General features: G+C 32.7%; 2 protein-coding genes across 7 annotated transcripts; both read left to right on the forward strand.

The window, feature by feature from the left end:
• The first annotated feature begins 1720 nt into the window (after positions 1 to 1720).
• Positions 1721 to 15306, forward strand: LOC133790658 (protein CHROMATIN REMODELING 20). 5 transcript variants are annotated; one of them, XM_062228366.1, is made up of 27 exons: positions 1721 to 1906; positions 2133 to 2270; positions 2430 to 2599; positions 2926 to 2988; positions 3108 to 3203; positions 3285 to 3377; positions 4510 to 4700; positions 4781 to 5036; positions 5318 to 5431; positions 5916 to 5999; positions 6339 to 6830; positions 7798 to 8090; positions 8211 to 8301; positions 8456 to 8671; positions 8764 to 8883; positions 9240 to 9406; positions 9902 to 10043; positions 10562 to 10711; positions 10824 to 10879; positions 10967 to 11270; positions 11697 to 11832; positions 11978 to 12039; positions 12168 to 12394; positions 12883 to 13086; positions 13830 to 13908; positions 13991 to 14259; positions 14558 to 15306. In XM_062228366.1, the coding sequence occupies exons 3-27, from the start codon at positions 2474 to 2476 to the stop codon at positions 14949 to 14951; spliced, it is 4425 nt and encodes a 1474-aa protein (XP_062084350.1). In that variant the 5' UTR covers positions 1721 to 1906; positions 2133 to 2270; positions 2430 to 2473; the 3' UTR covers positions 14952 to 15306. The 5 variants fall into 5 exon arrangements, with proteins under 5 accessions (XP_062084350.1, XP_062084349.1, XP_062084347.1 ...); XM_062228365.1 differs by having other exon boundaries at positions 1721 to 1901; XM_062228363.1 differs by lacking the exon at positions 2133 to 2270.
• A 1791-nt stretch (positions 15307 to 17097) lies between these two features.
• Positions 17098 to 20139, forward strand: LOC133789459 (uncharacterized). Of its 2 annotated transcripts, none has more exons than XM_062227307.1 (8): positions 17098 to 18541; positions 18664 to 18788; positions 18878 to 18962; positions 19055 to 19147; positions 19275 to 19358; positions 19454 to 19585; positions 19691 to 19936; positions 20035 to 20139. In XM_062227307.1, the coding sequence occupies exons 1-8, from the start codon at positions 17450 to 17452 to the stop codon at positions 20134 to 20136; spliced, it is 1959 nt and encodes a 652-aa protein (XP_062083291.1). In that variant the 5' UTR covers positions 17098 to 17449; the 3' UTR covers positions 20137 to 20139. The 2 variants fall into 2 exon arrangements, with proteins under 2 accessions (XP_062083291.1, XP_062083292.1); XM_062227308.1 differs by having other exon boundaries at positions 19305 to 19358.
• The last annotated feature ends 864 nt before the right edge of the window (positions 20140 to 21003 follow it).

Genomic DNA, 21003 nt, shown 5'->3' on the forward strand with positions numbered 1-21003 from the left:
AATTAATGGATTATATTGTTAATTTTAAATGAATAATTTGTATATCTATTTTTTAAGTGAACAAGGTTATATTAATTAATGAATTAATGAAATATATTGACCAACTATTAGATTTATATGAATTAATGAATCTGAGTTTGTAAATTTGGATTTATGAATATGGATAAGCTTAAATATGTGTTTGTTTAAGATTGATTGAATTTTTTAATTGAATATTTTAAAATATATTATTTTTTAAGAATTAATAGACAAATAGATTTTTAAAATTTTTAAAATTAATTATTTCAATATAAATAGTACAATTTAGCAATGACTAGAGTTTGAAGAACAAAAATACTAATTATTTTATGTAACATTAATAAAATGAAACAAAAATTAATAGGTGATTATGTTTGTGTGAATGATATAGTTGAGGTAAATTTTAACAATTTATATATTTTTGGATTCTGTGTTTTGTCTCATTATCTGTTTTGATACTGTACTTTGATAAATTACTTTTTGGACCATATATTTTTAAAAATGGTTTAAATAGAACCCTAAACCCGAATTTGGTTAAAGTTTTCTCAATTAAAATAACAAATAATTCACCAAACTAACAATTCATAACAAAAATAAAGTCATTCAGCTTAAAAATTGTGTTGTTATATTCAATTTTTTTTTATCGAAATTGAGTTTAGGGGCCTATTTAAACTATTTTACAAAATATAAGATCCAAAAATAAATTTTTTAAAACACAAAGTACAAACAGCTAATAAAAATAAGACTTATTATGATTTTTTCCTTCTGAATTATTACCAATCCAAATCGTGCCCCCGAATTTTTCAACTTATTAAAAATTCACCATAAATTATTCACGTTACTGAAATGTGGGTCTTCCGTCCAATTTCGCTAACGGAATGGTGATGTGGCAGTTTGATGGCCGATGTGGTATTACCACGTCAATGACTCGTTTATAATATAAATAATAAATATGATTATTGCCCCCGAACTATTACCATTACCAAATTGTGCCCCCGAATTTTAAAAATTTAAAATTAAACAATCGTTTGAATATTAAAAAAAGGAAAAAAACCATTTAAAATAAAAAAAAATTGGTGGTGACAAAAAATTAGTTTGGGTATTGGGCATGTGTCAGAACAAACTCCAAAGTTGGTTGGGTAGTGACATCGTCGACAGACTGAGCTCATGTGGGTCTCTGGCGACAATCAGCTTTAGTATCGCCTATATCACCTTAAGTTTTTTATTTTGTATGATTTAATTTAATTAAATAAATTTTTAGTTTAATGCTTTTTATATTTTCTTTTTAATATTCAAAATATTGTTTAAATTTTATAATTCAAGGGGTATAATATAATAACGGTAATAGTTTGAGGGATAAAATTCTATATATTTTTTAAATTATATATATAATAATCCATGTCAGTACTCCATTGTAGTCACATCACTGTTCTGTTACCAAATTTAAACGAAAGTTTCATATTTCACTAACACAAATATTGTAAGGGCACAATTTGATAGCAGGAATAGTTCGGTGATAAAAAATCCTATAGCTAAAAATAAACACTTATATTTAGGAATAAGAAGTTATAATGGTGGTGTAAAAAGTTTTAAAAAATGCTAATTATTCTAATATTAATTTACCTTTATGCCCTAATAAAAGTGAGTAACTATGCGCGTATGATCACAACTAACGACAGTAATTGTAGATTTATAATTGGGGAAAAAACAGTCGAAGCCCGAGCCCATTCAAATACCAGCCACAGTTTCTCTTGATCCACAAAAAAAAGAAAAAAAAAAATTGGAGGGAGAACTGAGAAGAGGGAAACCAAAAAACCGGTGATGAGGGCTTTTGCTTTGCTTCACTCCGCTCATCTCATGCATTAGCTATTTCCCTCACACCTGTAAGGTAATATTCTCTCCTTCTACTTCCTTTCTAAACCCTAGAATTTTCTTTTGTAACCTTGATGTTCCGTTACGCAACGAGTTTATTTATTTGTTTGTCAATTTAGTTTGGTGATGGTCTTCGTTTAGGTCATCTCGGATTGATTTAAACTGGTAATGTGGATTATTTTAGGAGCTGAAATGTTGAAAATATATAATTCTTGAATTTCTTGTTTATTGGTGTTTTACAGAATCGGAAAACTCTCTCATCTTCAAAATTCATGCATTTAGGTCAACGGTTGATTGGTTGGAGTTTTTTGTTTTGTTTTGAAAAAGTTCAAGAATTTTATTGCTTTGACCTTGGCTAGTAACTGATTTTTCAATTTGGGGTGAGTTTCGATGTTTTTTTTGTACGTATATGCATTTGATGATTTCTGTAAATGGTTACTTACCAATGTAGTTAATAAATAGTCTATATCTTTTTTTCGTCTATAGTGAATATTGAAATGATAGGCGTTTAGTGATTTTTGTTGTTCTTGGCATGTTAGGTAACGAAGTTGTGGCTTCAGTTTAATGCTAGTAGAATAGAAAGATGGAAGAAAATCACGAGGATGTAGAAGATGTTGAAAGTTCATCTAGTGATTCTTTTATTGATGACTCTGAAGATGACGATGGACCCTCTACGTCTGGAAGAAATGATGATGAATTTCATCCTGAGGCAAGTGTAGTTTATCACTAATTTGTTTCATTTGCAATGGGGGCATGTTTGGTATTATAATTAAAGCATTTTTTTTCCTAGAATAGAGAAGTGAAAACTTAATTGGACTATTTTACCGTCTGTTTCTGCACTTAAAAATTTGATTAAAGTATAATTAGAATGGCTTTCACAAAATAGATTTGAATTGAGAGAAAATCAAAACAGTTGTTTTGGTTTTCAGTTTAGAGGGGAGAAACTTGTTTTTGGTTAAAGTATTTCATTCTTTTATATAGTTCGATTCTTAATATATATGTAGTGTATTATTTTTTCTTTCAATGTCATTACAGGAACCATTAGCCGAGGAAGAAATAGAGGATCTTCTTGCTGAGTTTTTGGAGGTTGAGAGTAAGGTATGCTATATCTTTAGTGGGTTTAGTTCTGGGCATGCTTACATATATACCGTTTTTTATTAATCTATATAGTGATATTTATGAATGTTCTAAGCCCATTATTTTAATGCTTAAAATAGGCTGCAGAGGCTCAAGAAACACTCGAGAAGGAGTCTCTTGCCAAAGTAGAGAGTGAAGTTAGGGATGAATTAGCACAAGCTCTTCATGGTGATGATGTTAGTTTCTGTCTTTGAATTCTTGCCTGCTCATTCTATATGGCCATTATGCACCACTTATATATTTTTACTTGTATATAGTTGGAAACGGCTGTTGCAAATGAAATGGCTACTTTTATAGAAGAGTGGGAAGCTGTGCTAGACGAGCTTGAGACAGAGAGTTCACATTTGTTGGTATGGCTCCTTCAATTTTGAGTAAATTTTGGTTTATGATTTATGTTACATGCTTTGCATATTTTTATGTGAATTTCGTTTCAACCGTCAGCTATGTAAAATCCAAAAGAAAGGAAACAATATTTCTTTATATGATGCATGGTAATGTACTATATATTTGTATTGGTGTGGATCATCTTTTTTTTTTTTTTTTTAAATTTAATTTTTACGTTGGTTAGTTTTTGTATTTCTTTTTTGATAACATATATGGTTAACCTGACATCTCTGTAATCTGTATTAATATCTTCTTTTGCATATTTAAATGGAATTTTTTTTACCAAATATTGTGTGCTAGAAACTTTTGAATTTTCATCATAATGTCTCGTGTTTTCTTATTCATAAAGTGATTGATGCAATTTAATATTGTACTTTATTTGCTGTTGGTATACAAGCTGGACCGTTGTTCTTAGAGTTTATGATGTAGGATGGTGCAAGCCTAAGTCAGATCACCATGCATAATATTAGTTGAATTTTATTAATTACCCGCTTGCTGCCACCTGTTCTAGTTTCTTACATTCATTGGTTGCCTAATGCCTAAAATTAACTTACAATTCTTTTAGTTATCTGTATAGTTTTGGCAACTATTATAAGTATCTCATTTTAGAATTATTGATAGACTTATTTTTTTTTTTTTTTGGGTTTTTGGATAAGTTTTTAGCTCTTTGGCAATTCAGTCTTTGAGAGTTTTTGTTTTTTTTTGCAATCAAGTGCTTGAGTGTCAAAAACAGTAGCAATTAAGTCATTTTAGTTAGTTTCTTAAGAAAGTAGGTTTTTTTTAATGGATAATTTTGACATTTTTCTAAATATTGTACACCTCAAAATATTTTTACACCTCATATTGTATAAAAATAATAATTAAAAAACTTGGAATTTTGTGAAAAAATAAACAATAAATACTTAATTGCTACTGTTTTTGAAACTCAAGGACTTCATTGCCAAACAATGAAAAACTCGGGCATTTATCAAATTACTCAAACAAGAAAATAGTAAGTTGAATAGTTTTCTCTTGTTAAAGAAACTTTCCCCTGCACCAATTGCATATATATAAATATTTTCTTTTAAATATTTCACTTTTGCTTCATTCTTCTAATAGGAACAACTTGATGGGGCTGGCATTGAACTACCAAGCATTTATAAGTGGATTGAAAGTCAGGCTCCTAACAATTGCAGCACCGAGGCTTGGAGAAGACGGATACATTGGACAGGATCTCAGGCGACTGGTGATTTCACTGAGTCAAAAGCTCACGCTGAGGAGTTCTTGCAAACCCACAGACCTGTAAGAAGGTATCTTTCTATCCTTCAGGATTGTGGATCAACAAGGTACAAAATTGATATACGTAAACATAATATCTATGCTGGTTCAGACGACATGGCAAACTATTGGAGGAGGGTGCTAGTGGGTTTTTGCAAAAGAAACTAGCTGCAGATGGAAGTAAGGAGACTGTAGCAGAAAATTCAGAAGTCGATTGGTGTTCTCTGAACAAATTATTTTCAGATGGTGCCTCCGAAAATTCAGGAACTTGTGGTTCATTTGGCAGTAAGCATTGGGCTTCTGTTTACTTGGCCAGTACGCCGCAGCAGGCTGCAGAAATGGGTCTTAAATTTCCTGGTGTCGACGAGGTTACATGTTTATTATTATTCACCTATGCTTATAAAGTTATAATATTTATTCTTCCGGAGGCTTTTCACAAGTTGGCTACTAATCTAATAGAAAGAAAGATCTAACTTTATGGTTTGTATATTGTAATCTGCAAATTGAACTTTTGATAAAACATTACAAATACAGTTTGTTTGGTTCTAATTTTCTTTCAAGTTTGATCTCGCCTATCGCTTTTTGTATTATTAACTTGACTGATATATGTTTATGCTAACTTAGTTATTGTTTTTTATGAGTTTTCCAGGTGGAGGAAATTGATGACATTGATGGCAGTTCAATTGACCCATTTGTTGCTGCTGCTGTTGCAAATGAAAAAGATCTTTCTCTTTCTGAAGAGCAAAAGAAAAATTATAGGAAGGTCCGCCCTCATCTTCCTTTTTTCCCCCTTTTTCTCACTAGTTGGAATTTTTGACTTTCAATGGAGTGTAGGTTCGATAGAATGGACTGCCCTACATTTGGGTACATGCATTTTGAGTGGATTAGTTTATTGTTGATGTTGTTCGAGGGGATTGATTATAAAAGTGGTGTTTATATTCTATAATGTTTAACAATTTGTCATGCTGTATAGTGAGATTGATTGAGTGGGTTTTTTTAATGTAATCTCTTGTTCTAGTTGTCTCTGAGTCTTTCTACTGTATAACATGTTAGTGATATATTTTCTTTTCTTCCAAGATTCAATTGCATGTGTCTCTATTTATATTGTTGTTTAGTAGAGAAACTGGTAATTCTGCCTTGGAAGAACCTTTTTTTAGAGAACAAATCAGTATCAATCACCATTCACTTTTAATCTAGGAATGAGTTATAGTTAAGCTGATACAGCTATTTTAAATGTTGGGGGACAGGTTAAAGAAGAGGATGATGCAGATATTGATCGGAAGCTTCAAAATCATTTGAAACGGAGGAGATATCGGAAGAGATCTAAACAGGTTTAGTCTTCTTGCAATATGAATTTCTCAATTTCATCTTTTTTTTTGGGAAAGAGTCATCTAGTGCAGTATCAAAAAAAAAAAAAAAATGGTGCTGCATTTATTTGGTTGTTTAGAGTTTCCAGAACCTCACAATCACTGATTATTTCTCCTACATGTTTCAAAATGGATTACTACTCATGGAGCAGGGGATACTTTATCTCATTCCTTATCCTACCTGCCAAACGTGGCCATGATATACTGTTTGAATTTTAGGTTTAGTCAGATTTTTTTTTGATTTATCTAATTGATTGGTGGACAATGACATGAATACTGACCTTTCTGCTTGTCTTAAATCAGAAAACTTCAGAAGATGGAGAAACTCTGCATAACAATGAGAGTGGAATTGCATGTCAGAGTTTGAAGACTGATTTTCCAGAAGGTTTTGAAACTTCAGATGGTGACAAGGGATGCTCAACAAGTAATGGCACTTCTGCAGTACCTTCTGAGTCTGTTTTACCTGATTCTACTGAATGTAGAGGGTCCAAGCGTCTTATTGAGACTGAGGAACTGGATATTGAGAATAAGAGAAGTCGAACTGTTGTATTAGACAGTGATGATGAAATTCAGGTGAAGGGTTCAGTTTTCAGTGCAGCTGAGGTAGAGGATCAATCTGATTTAAAGGATACTGCTGGTGAATCTGCTGCTGATGCTTCTTCCCAGAATCTGAATGAAAAGTTCCACTGCACAGCTTGTAATGAGATTGCTGTTGAGGTGCATCCACATCCACTTCTGAAGGTGATTATTTGTGCTGATTGCAGATCCATAATGGAAGAAAAGATGAAATCAAAGGTAAGGACATAACTTTATGCTTATCAGAAAAATTGATAGTTTGTTGTGTATAGCATTTTCATGGTGCAACACTTGATGGCTCGGTCAGTTAATATATCTACTCCTTACTCGTTTTCTTTTATATGTGTTATTTAAGAAACTATAATTTTGTTAATAATCAAAACTGAAGTATACGAGTAAAGGATTAGGTCTGCAAAGACAAGAAACTTTAAATAAAAACAAAAAAAAATAACTGAAGGACGATACTAAATAAACTTGGCAGCTGATGATTTGTACTCTCTTCATGAGTATTGAGCAGCTGGTACTTAGTATACGTACAAGAACTTTTGTGTTTTGTCGATTTATCTAGTTTTGTATAAAAGGAGGGAACCCAATTTTATTCCATCTTTTATTTATCTATGATAAAAGTTCTGTCTCTTATAAAGTCTGTATTCTTTGTGTGTACTTGTTGTGGTGTATTGTCTAGGTGAACAGTGGCAGCATGCCTGCCAGGATGTATCTGCTCTGTATTATCTGAATATTGTTATTTCATAGGTTTCCGTAATCTGTCAACAATACCTTTGTTAGTTTATGATGAAAATTTAATATATTTTTGGTATCTAGAATGAGCCATCTTCGAAAAGCTTTATATAAACCAAAGTATATTTTCCATAGATCTTCTATCAATCTTTCGTGGAGTTTCACCATTGATTGCTAGGGTTTAAAATTTTGACATTTATTTATTATATCTGTCTGCAGCCTGAGGCCATTTTAATATGGTAATAACAAAGAAAAAACATGAGATGCTTGATTTCAAGGCTGCAAGTTGTGGAAGCCCTGCATTGTTTTCTTGTATTAATTTGCAAGTTGCAACCATACTTCATTATTGGGCTTTTACTATCTGATGCATTGGCCCATTTGCTAGTGTTCCTAGTTTGTAAACTTTGTATCATGTTGGAACTTTCACTAACATAAGTAGTTGTGGCAGGTTTTTGATTGCACTGAATGTTATTGTGGATGGTGTGGAAGAAACATTGACTTGGTCAATTGTAAATCATGCAAGAATTTATTCTGCATGACTTGTATAAAAAGAAATATTAGTGCTGAATGCCTGTCTGAGGTCCAGATGTCCAGTTGGCAATGTTGCTGTTGTCGTCCAGGTCTTCTTCAGAAGTTGACATTGGAATTAGACAGAGCATTGGGCAGTGGAAAAACTATTGTTTCTAGCTCTGAAAGTGAATCCGATAATTCTGATGCAGATCATTTAAATGTTTCTGTCAGGTATAAATTGCTCATAATCCTTGCAGTTTTATTTATTTTCGATACATCATATTTCTAGCAGGAATAAATAGTAAATAGGGCTTTTTATTTCATTCTAATACTTGAGCTTTTTCCTGCCAGTACTAAGAGGAAGCGGAAAAAGAAAATTCGGAGGATCCTTGATGATGCTGAATTGGGAGAAGAGACCAAAAGAAAAATTGCAATTGAAAAGGTATTTTTGCATTACTTTTACTCCATACACACTTAAAACTCCAAAAGATATATTGTCCAAACATATGTTACTAGTTAATGACATCTGAAAAGATGTATCCTGTCAACTGTGAATGTCAATATCAAAAGTTAATGCTTGTTTCCCACTTTTGTAGGAACGCCAAGAGCGTTTGAAGTCTTTCCATGTACAGTTTTCTGCCAAATCTAATGTTATGAGCTCAGTAGGATATAATGGGAATTTGTCGGAAGATGCTAGCACTGGAGTGCTCGGTGATGCATCAACAGGTTATATTGTGAATGTTGTGAGGGAGAAAGGTGAAGAAGCAGTCAGAGTTCCCCCAAGCATTTCTGGGAAATTGAAAGTTCATCAGGTTTTCTTTATGTGCTCTTTTTTTTTTTTTTTTATAAATTATGCACTTTTGATCTTGCAATCTGATGATATAGGCTTATCTAACTATTTCAGATCACCGGGATCAGATTTTTGTGGGAAAATATCATACAGTCAGTCACAAAAGTGAAGTCAGGTGATAAAGGCCTTGGTTGCATTCTTGCTCATACGATGGGCCTTGGTAAAACTCTTCAGGTAGTGTTCTAATTCTGCAAGAAACTTGTCCGTTGCTCTATTTTCTTTTGTACTGTATGTGGATGTTATCTTATTGATTTGTGTATATTTTATTTATTTATTGACTTACTGTAGAATTTAGATGGTGTTCCTTTTACTCCAGCTCTTTGCACATGTATTTAGTTCATTTGTTTTCCATACCTTGGAACAAGAATGCTGGTGCTATTATGCAGTGGCAGAAGTTATACAGACAACACTTATCTTTAACATTATTTATGATTAGTTAGTGCGCCCTTATTTCTCATGAGCATTTTATGATAGATTCGGTGTTTCTAATTCTTAAGAATCTGTCATGTCTGTATCTTTTGTTCGTGCAGGTTATAGCTTTTTTGTACACAGCAATGAGAAGTGTTGATTTGGGATTAAGAACTGCACTTATTGTTGTGCCTGTTAATGTCTTGCATAATTGGCGGCAAGAGTTCTTGAAGTGGAGGCCTTCTGAAGTGAAGCCATTGCGTGTCTTCATGCTAGAAGATGTATCAAGGTTTGTGTCAAGTATTCATTCTTTTGTCTCCCTTACTTTATATAACTACCGTTGCTTTCTTGCAATGCAATTGCTTGTTTCTATCCTCATATTGGAGCACTTGCAGCTATATATTTGAATTTATACTTAATATTGTGTTGTCACAACATTAGTTGCTGATGAGACTGATTGAAGGAAGAGGTGAGGGAAAACAATAAAACTTCTAGCTCAGAACTTATCAGTTGCGTGTGTTTTAGCTATGATTTTAGTACAATAGTTCGAGCAAGTTTGTTATGAGTTGGAACAAAGAAATTTTAGCAAGGTGGCCCTTCGGCATTTTATAGTAATAGAACTTGAGATTCCTTAGTGGCATTATGTTTTGTGGTTTAACTTATGGGTGTAAACTATAGTTTAAATTTTCTGTTCTTATTTTTAAATTTGGTTAGCTCTACTCTTATTGTTTAATTTCTGAAATTCTGATCTGATCTGATCTAGGACTTGATTTCTTTTTGCCAGGGAGAGAAGAGGAGAATTGCTTGCTAAGTGGAGAGCCAAAGGTGGTGTCTTCTTGATTGGCTACTCTGCTTTTCGGAACTTATCATTTGGAAAGAATGTGAAGGACCGGAACATGGCTAGGGAAATTTGTTATGCCTTGCAGGTTTTTATTTCTTTACGTCTTTGTATTTTGCAATAATTTACTCTATTGGATCGATTTCTTTTCATGTTTTGTCTTCTAAATTCTTCTTCTTTTTTTTTTTTTTTTTGAAAAAGAAACTTTGTATTAGTATGATAAAGAAAACAAAAAAAAGATCAAGAGTGATCTCAGAATAGCCAAATACACGTATGTACAAAATAAAACAGCAAAACATTAAACACATGCTAAAAACTTTTTAAGACACAACACGTCCCCAATCTCTGCTGAGATCTAGGAAAGATGATACTTAAGTTGAATATTTATGTATTTATTAAAGTTTCCTCTTCCCCATGCTGTGTTCCATCATGGCTTGATGTTGTCTTTTGTAGTTTAACATCTCTTCTTTCTATTTTATCCGTCAGCCGTAACTTTGTACTGTTTGTACATATTTTTGTATGTCTTTAGCCTCTCTCTCTTTCTCTTGGAAAAACATGTTTCTCATGCTTGCATCATCTAGTATAAATATATGTTTCAACTTTCAGGATGGACCTGACATACTCGTTTGTGATGAGGCCCATGTGATAAAAAATACTAAAGCTGATGTAACCCAAGCTTTGAAACAAGTAAAATGTCAACGGAGGATAGCATTAACCGGATCACCTCTACAGAACAATCTCATGGAATATTATTGTGTGAGTTTATTTAATGGGCAAACATTCGGGTTTGTTTTATTTATATATATATATATATATATTCAATATCTATAAAGTGTATTGATGTCGTGAATATTTTTATCTATAACAGATGGTTGATTTTGTAAGAGAGGGTTTTCTTGGAAGCAGTCACGAGTTTCGGAACCGGTAATAATTCTTTACTTGAACAGTTTTTGGGTGTTTTGTTAGTTTGTTTGTTATCACGTGTCTATAATTCAACCCCTGTGTATGCAGCTTCCAAAATCCTATAGAAAATGGTCAACATACTAATTCAACTCTGGATGACGTGAAAATCATGAATCAGAGGTCTCATATCCTCTATCAACAGTTAAAAGGCTTTGTGCAAAGAATGGATATGAATGTGGCTGCAAAGGACTTACCACCTAAAACTGTTTTTGTGATAGCTGTCAAGCTTTCTCCCTTGCAGAGGCAATTATACAAGAGATTCCTGGATGTGCATGGATTTGCCAGTGACAAGGTCTCTACTGAAAAGATTAGGAAGAGGAGTTTTTTTGCAGGGTACCAGGCCTTAGCACAGGTTGCTATCTAGCATTTTATATTATTACTTATTATTTTAGTGAACTTTTTTTTTTCGAGAGATATTTTAAAGAACTCGTACATATAAATTGACAGGAAATTACACATGAAATGTGTATACATGTACATATCTAAATTTTCATTATTTTCTTCTGAAAAGGACACATGAGTAACAAATGATGGGAAACAAGACATTTAATTAATATAAATGCCTTGTTCTTTTAATAATGTGAACATTTTTGGGATGAAATTACAAAGACATTAAGGTGCTGCTGCTTTCTCATTTGTAGTAGTGACATGCTGTAATGGCTTGATCCCTTGTAGAGTTGACTTGGCAGAGAAGTAATATATATTTTTATATTATTACTATTAGTTTTCTTTTTGTGTGTGTAATGCTTCTTATGAAATGCTATGTTTTCTGTAGTAGATATGGAACCACCCTGGAATCTTGCAATTGAAAAAGGATGACAAAGATTCAGTTAAACGTGAAGATGCAGTTGATAATTTTCTTGCAGATGAGAGCTCTAGTGATGAAAACATCGACTATAATATGGTTTTTGAAGGTATGTATTTTTCTATCTATAGGCTCCTTTCTTCTACAAGTCAAACAGTATCCTTTCACAAAGGAATTTCCAGCTTTTGTATGCACGATTTCCAGGGATTCCTTTTTTTTTTTTTTTAATTTCATGTATATTTTATGCTTCACAGAAAAGCAGAAGAATTCAAATGTAGTTCCACCTGGAAAAAATGACGATGGCTTTTTCGTAAAGGTGAGTTTGTATGAGTTGTCTTGTTGAATTATTTCTCATCATGGCGTCTTCTTCAATAGTTGTAACATCATTCCTACTTTTGATATTTTGTTCTTGCTTTAGGTATAATATGTGGCCTTTTTTTTCAGGATTGGTGGAAAGATTTTCTTCATGAAACCAGTTATAAAGAGCTTAATTACAGTGGAAAAATGGTAATTTTACTTGACATTATATCCATGTGTTCTGATGTGGGTGACAAGGCATTGGTTTTTAGCCAGAGCATACCAACACTTGACTTGATAGAACGTTATCTGTCAAAACTACCTCGACAAGGGAAGAAAGGGAAATTTTGGAAGAAGGGAAAAGACTGGTATAGGTGGGTATTTGTTAGAAATACTGTTATTTGATTGGTGTGCGTGTTTCTTATGTGAGTGTCTGATTGACTTTCATTTGATCAAAGGGATGACAGTATCTTTTTGTGAATTTCACAGTGAAATATATATAAAAGAATCTCTTGATAAATATTATTATTAGAAGCCGCTTATCTTTTCAAGAGGGAAAGTACCTAGCCTGCTTTTATTTGACTTTCTTAGTTGTATATAATTTTTGTGAGTTTAAATTTATAGCAAATGCTGAAGAAGCTGGTTACTTTTGGACCTTTTGTTTAATTTTTTTTACTTATTTTTCTTTATATAAATATATATATTTTCCCCCCTAGCTTTTTTATCAGTTCTTTCAACATCATTTATTATATAGTACCAATCTTTTTTTGACTTCTCTTATATTATTAAGACTGAAACGTGATGGTTCATTTATGTGGAAACTGAATTGTGTGCTGCACCTATTATTTCCCTTGCTCTGCAGGCTAGATGGAAGAACAGAGAGCTCAGACAGGCAGAAGCTGGTTGAGAGTTTTAATGATCCCTCAAATAAGCGGGTGAAATGCACTCTGATTTCAACCAGAGCAGGATCTTTAGGGATTAATCTTCATGCCGCTAACCGTGTAATCATAGTCGATGGTTCTTGGAATCCAACATATGACCTTCAGGCCATATATCGAGCTTGGAGGTAAGTTTGTATCTTCAATTCTATTAAAAATGACAGTGGATACATTATATGTACGGCATGGTATTGCGTCATTTAAGGATTGTACCACAAGACTTGGCTGTGGGTTACATTTAATCTGAGTATGCACAATTTGATGGTTGATTACTTGCTGGAAATTTTAAGTGCAAGTAATTGTAACAAATTTTACAATACATGTGTTTATGGTTTGGGATGATCTTCATTTCTGGATTAGGGTTTAGACATTCAAGATGAAGGTGTAATAGGGGCATTGGAGCCCTTATGAAGAGAACCCTTTGGCTGAGCAGTGCATATAGATTATAGCATCATTTTTTACCTTTGGAGTTACGTGACAAATAGATTCTGTTTTAGATGATGTAACATAATTCACTAAGAGAATCCCCCCATTCCAATTGATCTATGGCATGGCATTTTATAATTTATAATTATTGAAGAGTCAGAAAGAAACCTTAATAGACAAAGAACGTGACTCACCCAAGAGGGGTAGCACAAATTGTCAAGCAATGTGGTTTGCTTCCACAAAGTCTAGGTTCAAATCCCTCCCGGGTAGCTACATAGCAAATGCTATAGTTTCTTGTCCCTAAATATTGTAGAAAAAGGTGTTTCTTATAAAATCAATGAATGAATTAAAAATTAAAAAATACTGCAAAATTCAAGGTTTTTTTTTTTTTTTTTTCCATATCATTTGAAAGACCATAAACAAACCATTTTTTCAACCATTGTAGGTATGGCCAAACAAAGCCAGTGTTTGCTTACAGATTGATGGCACATGGAACTATGGAGGAAAAAATTTATAAGCGTCAGGTATGGGCAGCACAAATTCCACTTTTATGTGATGCCTGTATATCAGTTAAATTTTAATTTAGGGACTTTCAATTTCAAATAGGTTACAAAGGAGGGTCTGGCTGCAAGGGTGGTAGATAGACAACAAGTGCATAGGACAATTTCCAAGGAGGAGATGTTACATCTTTTTGATTTTGGAGATGATGACAATCTTGACAACTTGACTAATCTTGATCAAGAGAATGGGCATGTAAATAAAGATACTACGGGTGCACAGGCTGCCAAGTTTCCCAAACCGAAAGTGCCTGCTTCTCATGGAAATTGCTCTTCTGACAAGCTAATGGAAAGACTACTTGGCAAGCATAGTCCACGGTACATGTTCATATTGATTTTACTTTCTAGTGATATTTACATTGATCCTCCATTTTGTATGTCCTTTTTCATTCTGTGGGTAGAGAATTAGGGCGTGCCATTATGTGGTTATATCTTATATGGACTTTCCATGATCTCTTTATTGCACTTTGGTTGATCTCTGAAGCTGGTGCTTTTCACTGTCGCTGCCACTCCTATTCTTCTGTCAATCTTGTTTTCTAACATACAGTGAATTTCTGTGGTGGAAGTTTCACATTTACCTCTATCAATCTCTCACAAATATCGTTTTTTTTTTCAGCTGGATCGCCAATTACCATGAACATGAAACCCTTTTACAAGAGAATGAGGATGAGAGGCTGTCAAAGGAAGAGCAAGACATGGCTTGGGAAGTATTCCAGAGAACATTAGAATGGGAGGAAGTACAACGAGTTCCTCCCAATGAGAATACAGCAGCAGATCAAAAGCCAGACGCACCAAATAATGCTCAGGATGAACGTGAACCTGATACGAGCAGCAACCTCACACAATCAAACATGAGAAAGCGTAGTGTGCCGCGGAAATGCACTAAACTTGCTCATTTGCTGACACTTAGAAGTCAGGGAACCAAAGTTGGTTGCAGTACTGTTTGTGGGGAGTGTGCCCAGGAGATTAGTTGGGAGATTTTGAATCGTGATTCTAAACCAGCAAAGTGAAGAAAATGTCATTGTGTTCTACCAAGGTATATATGGCTACTGCTACCTTGAGTTCAATGTCCTTTTGAACATAGTTGTTCATTAAGTTATACATTCTTTTTCCTCAATTCTTTTTTTTTTTTTTGGTCTGAGGAGGAAGATTAAAAAAGCTTTTCTTTTGGAAAAAAAAGGGTTGGGTGGTCAGTCTTACAGGACAGATGGTTTTTGTAATTGATGGATATTTATGATTATGAAAATGATAAGCAGAGCAAGATAGCCTCTGCCCCTCCCTGTTGTATATAAATTTTCACCTATTATAGACAAGAGCTTTTAACATGTTACCATTAATCAAATTTTAGTTGCGCAATTGATGACATATGGTGAGTTTTGGTTAAATGAAGCATTGTGTTGTGACATTATGACTTGGAGCATGTTTAATAGAGTGCTAAAACACTTATTTAATGTTATATTTTAGCATTTTATATATGTATAAAAATTGTTTTAATGATGTGCTAAAGGTTACCTCAAATTTGACCCACGTGCTAAAAAAAAAGTGCAACTTTGGTGCGGGCGTACGGAATGCCCGCACCTACGGTTTTTAAGTATATATATTAGTTTATTTTAAGTTTTATTTAATATATATAGGATAATTCTATGGTAGGGCTTTCAAAAAGAGCTCTATAATATGACTTTTTTGTGTTTCTCAATCTTTAAACAGTTTTCGGCGCGATTTTTTTTTATGACCATGTATATTGTAGTTATTTAGAGCATCCTGCAAATTTTCAGAAAATTCTGAATAATTTACAGTGCCGAAAACTAAGTTCAAACATGCTATTTTCCACGCGCATACAAAAATTAGTCATGCCTGCAATAATCTGTTTTCGGCACTGTAAATTATTCCGAATTTTCTGAAAATTTGCAGGATGCTCTAAATAACTACAATATACATGGTCATAAAAAAAAAATCGCGCCGAAAACTGTTCAAAGGTTGAGAAACACAAAAGAGTCCTACGGTAGGGCTCTTTTTAAAAGCCCTACCAAAGAAATCCCCAATATATATATTAGTTTATTATTATTATTGTTATCATTACGTCTGATTTAGTCAGATTTTAGTAAGAGTTTTATTATTATATATTAGTTGTAGGGGGTTTGTATTAGTTTATTATTATTATTGTTATCATTACCGATTTGTATTATTATACTTAGTTTATTATAGTCAGATTTGTAGGCTGTTTTTATGTACAAATAGTATTTATTATAAGTGGTATACACCACGAGATGAAGAAGCTATAAATGTTTTTGTCAGATATTAGTCAATTTGTGTATCAGTTAGTCATGTAGTCAGATTGTATCTATCTCTCTCCTTTTTTTACTTTGATATATATGCTACACGTAACGTAATGGAACTTTGTTTGATTTATTCTTTCTTCTTCACTGAACTTTGTTTTTTCAAAGTTCAGCCGTGAGATCATTTCTCCTTCTCCATTTTCTTCTTCTCAGCTTGAAAACAAGGTATTCCATAGTTTATTTGATTTATAGCAAATGAAATGATATGATTTAGTTTCTGATATGTATATTATATATATTGGTTTCTAAAATATATGCGTTTTATTTCTGATAAGAGGAAAACAAAACAAGGGAAAAAAGTGAGAGAAATGGACAAGGATTAGAAATGATGAACTCATGTGCTTTTGTATATTATATAAACATAAAAACAGACCTAATATATATAATATACAGTGGCACACTCTACATGATTAAGGGTGGTTGGTTTGTCATGATTATTGCCTTGGAATCTCTTTTCGATCTATTTTTTTTTATTTCGTTTATTAATAAGAAATCGTGCTTTGGGCTTTTGGATACGTACATACTTTCTATTGACCCATATTTTCTTCTTCTCAGCTTGAGCTACACAGGTATTGAGAGAAGGGAGAATTTTTCCAGTTTTCGTTGAGGGAGGCGAAGAAAACAAGGTATTCCATGGTTTATTTGATTTATACCAAATGAAATGATATGATTTAGTTTCTGATATGTATATTATATATATTAGTTTGTGATATATATGCGTTTTATATCTCATGCTTCTACCTTGTCAATCTCACTCGTAACCCCTGCTTTTTTTCTTTGTTGTTTCAAAGCTCACATATATATGCGTTTTATATTAGTTTCTGATATGTATAATTCTCATCGTGTGAATTGGTGTGTATGTTTTTTTTACACATGGTTAGTTATTTTAAAAGCTATGCCCACTTTCAAAATCAGTAGGGGTATGTAAATATTTCAATTATTTTACTGTTTTGTGACTATAAAGGTGGTTCTGATTGATTATTTAGTGTATAATTAGGGAATGTGAAGATGATAGAAAACTGATTTAAAGTAGGCAATGTAGTTTATTTGTTTGGGCAATGGTTGTAGTTTGTGAAATCAAGTTTGTGTTTTTGTTCATTTTAAGGGCGCATGTTTGATGTGAAATAAATTTGGAGGTAAGTTAAAATTTTCTTTATTGATGGTAGGTTATTATGGATAAAAAGAAGTTAAGCAAAATATTATTGGCATTGATTTCACACGAGGCTGAAATGAAAGTATTTAAACACGAACTTGCTTCTATAAGGCATGATGTTTTAGAGTTACTTCATAATTCGTTAAGAGACGTTGAAGATGAGATTATGTTAGACAAATTGGTTGAGGAAGCTATGCGGATAATGATGAAGGTGGAAAGTTGGAACGTGAGTTTAAATAATCCTTTCTCTCAATCGAAGGTGAATGTTGCAGATAAATTATTGGGAAGCATTTCTTCCGATACTATGAATGTTTTGATTGGAGATCTGGATTTTCGGCTGAGTGGTGAAGGTGCTACTAATGTTGACAGTGCTGGAGTTGACTTGCATCCAGGTGGGTTTGTTGATAGAAACTTTGTAGAGGATGAGGGGTTGTTTCATAATATGGGTCCGGTTGATAATTTGGAAATTGAAGGACAGGATATTTGGTTAGTTTCGTTGAATGGGAAAAGCGGAGAGGATGACACGCAATTTAATAGTTCAGATGAAGTTATATTGTCAAATGCATGTGCCAACTTCGAGTCAGGTGATTTGAAGCTGAAGCTTCATTCTGAGGATGAATACCATTTAAATATTTTGAAAGTTGATGAGGTAGATGTAAAAGAAAAGGTGAGCGATGAATGTTACACAATAGTTACGCCAAGGAATTTGGTTGAGGTAGAAGTTGCGGGTGGAGATATTGATGTTGTAGGAGATTTGGTAGATGCGGCGGTGAATAATAATTTGGCTAAGGCAACATTTCAAGAGGAACAATTGGAAAAGTGTAGTCCTCGTATGTGTATAGAAAATCGTATGTCTACTGAGGAAATATTTGATAGTAATTTAGTGAATACGGGTGCTGAATTAGGTGACTTTTGTACGCATCTTGATGGAATCACGAATATGTTGACCTTCGGGAAGAGAAGATCCAACACTAGATTTTCCAGTGTGGAGGATGAAATAAGATGGCACTTCAAAGATGAGATGGAGTTGGTCCTTCAATACGGTGGTTCTGGATTTGATTGTCATATGTTCGATGTGAGAGACAATGAAATTGGATTCTTTAATGCGCCAGTGAGTTTCTATTTATTGTACTTTGAATTTTATTAATTATGTTATTTTGTAGTAAAGTGAGTATTTTGATATTGTGCATATGTGAATGAGATGTTATGTTAATTATTTGTATGTTTTAACAGCCGCTTCTAGGTTCTTTATTCCCAGCAAGGATAATTAATCGTGGGGTGTGGGGAGATCTGGAAGATTTACATGACTGGGAGAAAGTTATTGTGAATTATGTTCTTGACCCAACTTTGTCGGCCAAGTAAATTTTATATAGGTTTTTCTGTATAGAACCCTCATTTGTAATGTTTTTATCAAACGTTATAATTGTTTTATAAATATTTTGTACAGTGAGATTGTATTTCTTGGGGATAAAGTGATTGGGAGGAGGGCGGACTTTCTAACATTGAATGCACATCAACTGGTTAGCGCTAGAGTAAGTTTAATGGTGTGAAAGTTTTTTTTAGTTAGTTATATTCCATTATTTTTTAGTAATGTATTAATTTTGGTGACCAATATTTGTTTCAGGTTGTAAATTGTTTAGTGGAGATTTTATCAGCAGAGGAGGTTCATGGACGTGGTAAGAGGAGAAGGTGTTGGTGGATTCCGACAGTGTTATCGGTGAGTTTTATTTGGTTTTAATAAGTAATATAATATAATGTTTTTGTCTTACTAGTGAGTTGTATTATGTGTGATGTTTTTAACAGTACCAAATAACAAATGTTGGAGTAATTTCAATTGTTTTTAGCGTCCTAATCCGTACAATTTTTCTACTAAGAGCGAAGGAAAAAAATGGGAAGAGTGGTGTGGAGAAGTTGGTGATTGTGAGAAGGTATTGATTAGGAGTAGGTTGAAATTTGAAAATTTGGTATATTTTTTATTTTTTTATGTATGGTATTGGCATAATGGGTTGTTTCGTTGTGATAGGCATATGCTCCTGTGCTCTCAAAGAGACATTGGTTTCTGGCAATTTTGAAGTTCGAAAAGAATCTTGTTGAATTGTATGATAACCTCAAAATTCCTTCGACACCATTTGGTCTTGCTATAATTGAGAATATGGTAGGTGTTTACTAGTGTTTTATTTGTGGTTTTTTAGCATGAATTTGATGAAGGAGATTGATTTTCAAGGTAGAAATTTGTTTGGAATAATTTCTTTTGTTTTAGTTGGAGTCAATGGACAATGCATTTAGTAAGACGTTGAAGGAGGTGCGAGGGAGTGATTTCTATTTCCGGGGTTTTCATATTGAGCAACCTGTATCTCACAGCAAAGAGTGCGTACATTACGACTGCGGTGTGTATGTGATGAAGATGCTTCTGCAAGAATATGTGCCTGAAGTTCTAAGGCGACGAACATATGATAAAATAGATGATTTGGAACTTGGGAAATGTGTAAGGAGTGGACCAACTAATGTATGTAGTTATTTATTCAATATATTTTGCTAAAGTATATATATATATTTTTTTACTACAATGTAACATTTGAATTAATTGTTCTGTTTGTGTCCTAGGTGGCGACCGAGTGGGATAGGCAACTTATTGCAGGTAGAATATTGACTTCCGGCATTAATAGAGTAAGAGATAATCTAATTGAAAAGGCATCCAAATGGTAGTGAAAGGAGTAGGGATATAAACAGTATGTTTGAAGTCTTGTAGAACAAAATTATTTTGATATTCCTCATCAACCATTTATTTTGATTGTATTCGCCGTAAATTCCAAGGTTTTATATTGCAATTGCCTTCTAATAACAAAATCAATTAATATAAAATAGCACTATGAAAGAAAGCAAATAATTGTAAGAACTTAAAAAATAAATAACTAGGGTGCGTTTGGTTGCAAAACAAACATGGAATGGAAATTTTGATTATTTTGTTTGGTAGAGACATTGAAATGAGTTATGGAATAGAATGCACTTTATATCTTTTTGCGTAAAATACCTTTACTTTACTTTTGTAAATAATTTTAAAACTATCATTATTTTTTAATGTTAGTTTTTATTATATACACCATTTTTTGAATATATTATACTATATTTTATGTGTAATAAACAATTTTTTTTACTACAAATTTCATAAAAAAAAAATATTATATTTAGTTTTAATTAATTAAATTTTAGATGCCTCAATATTGAAAAAATATATATAGTTCTTTTTAGATAATAGGACAATTTAATTTTAGAAAATAAATAAATGTTGTGTATATAGTTATTGTTATCCAATATAAGATATATTAAATAAATATATATATATATATATTTTTAGAGGAATACATTTTACTTGAGAGAATCATTATTTATTGAACATCTTATAAATCAAATAAACAATTATTTAAGGAATATACTGGACATTCAATTTAATGTGGACATTCAATTTAATGTAGAGAGTGAAGAAAAAATCAGTATAAATAAGTTTGAGAGTGGCATATAATAGATACAATTAAAAAAATAAATAAGAGTAAAATTGAATTAATTTAGGAATTT

This window comes from Humulus lupulus, chromosome 7 (assembly GCF_963169125.1).
Source record: "Humulus lupulus chromosome 7, drHumLupu1.1, whole genome shotgun sequence".
Classification (NCBI taxonomy): domain Eukaryota; kingdom Viridiplantae; phylum Streptophyta; class Magnoliopsida; order Rosales; family Cannabaceae; genus Humulus; species Humulus lupulus.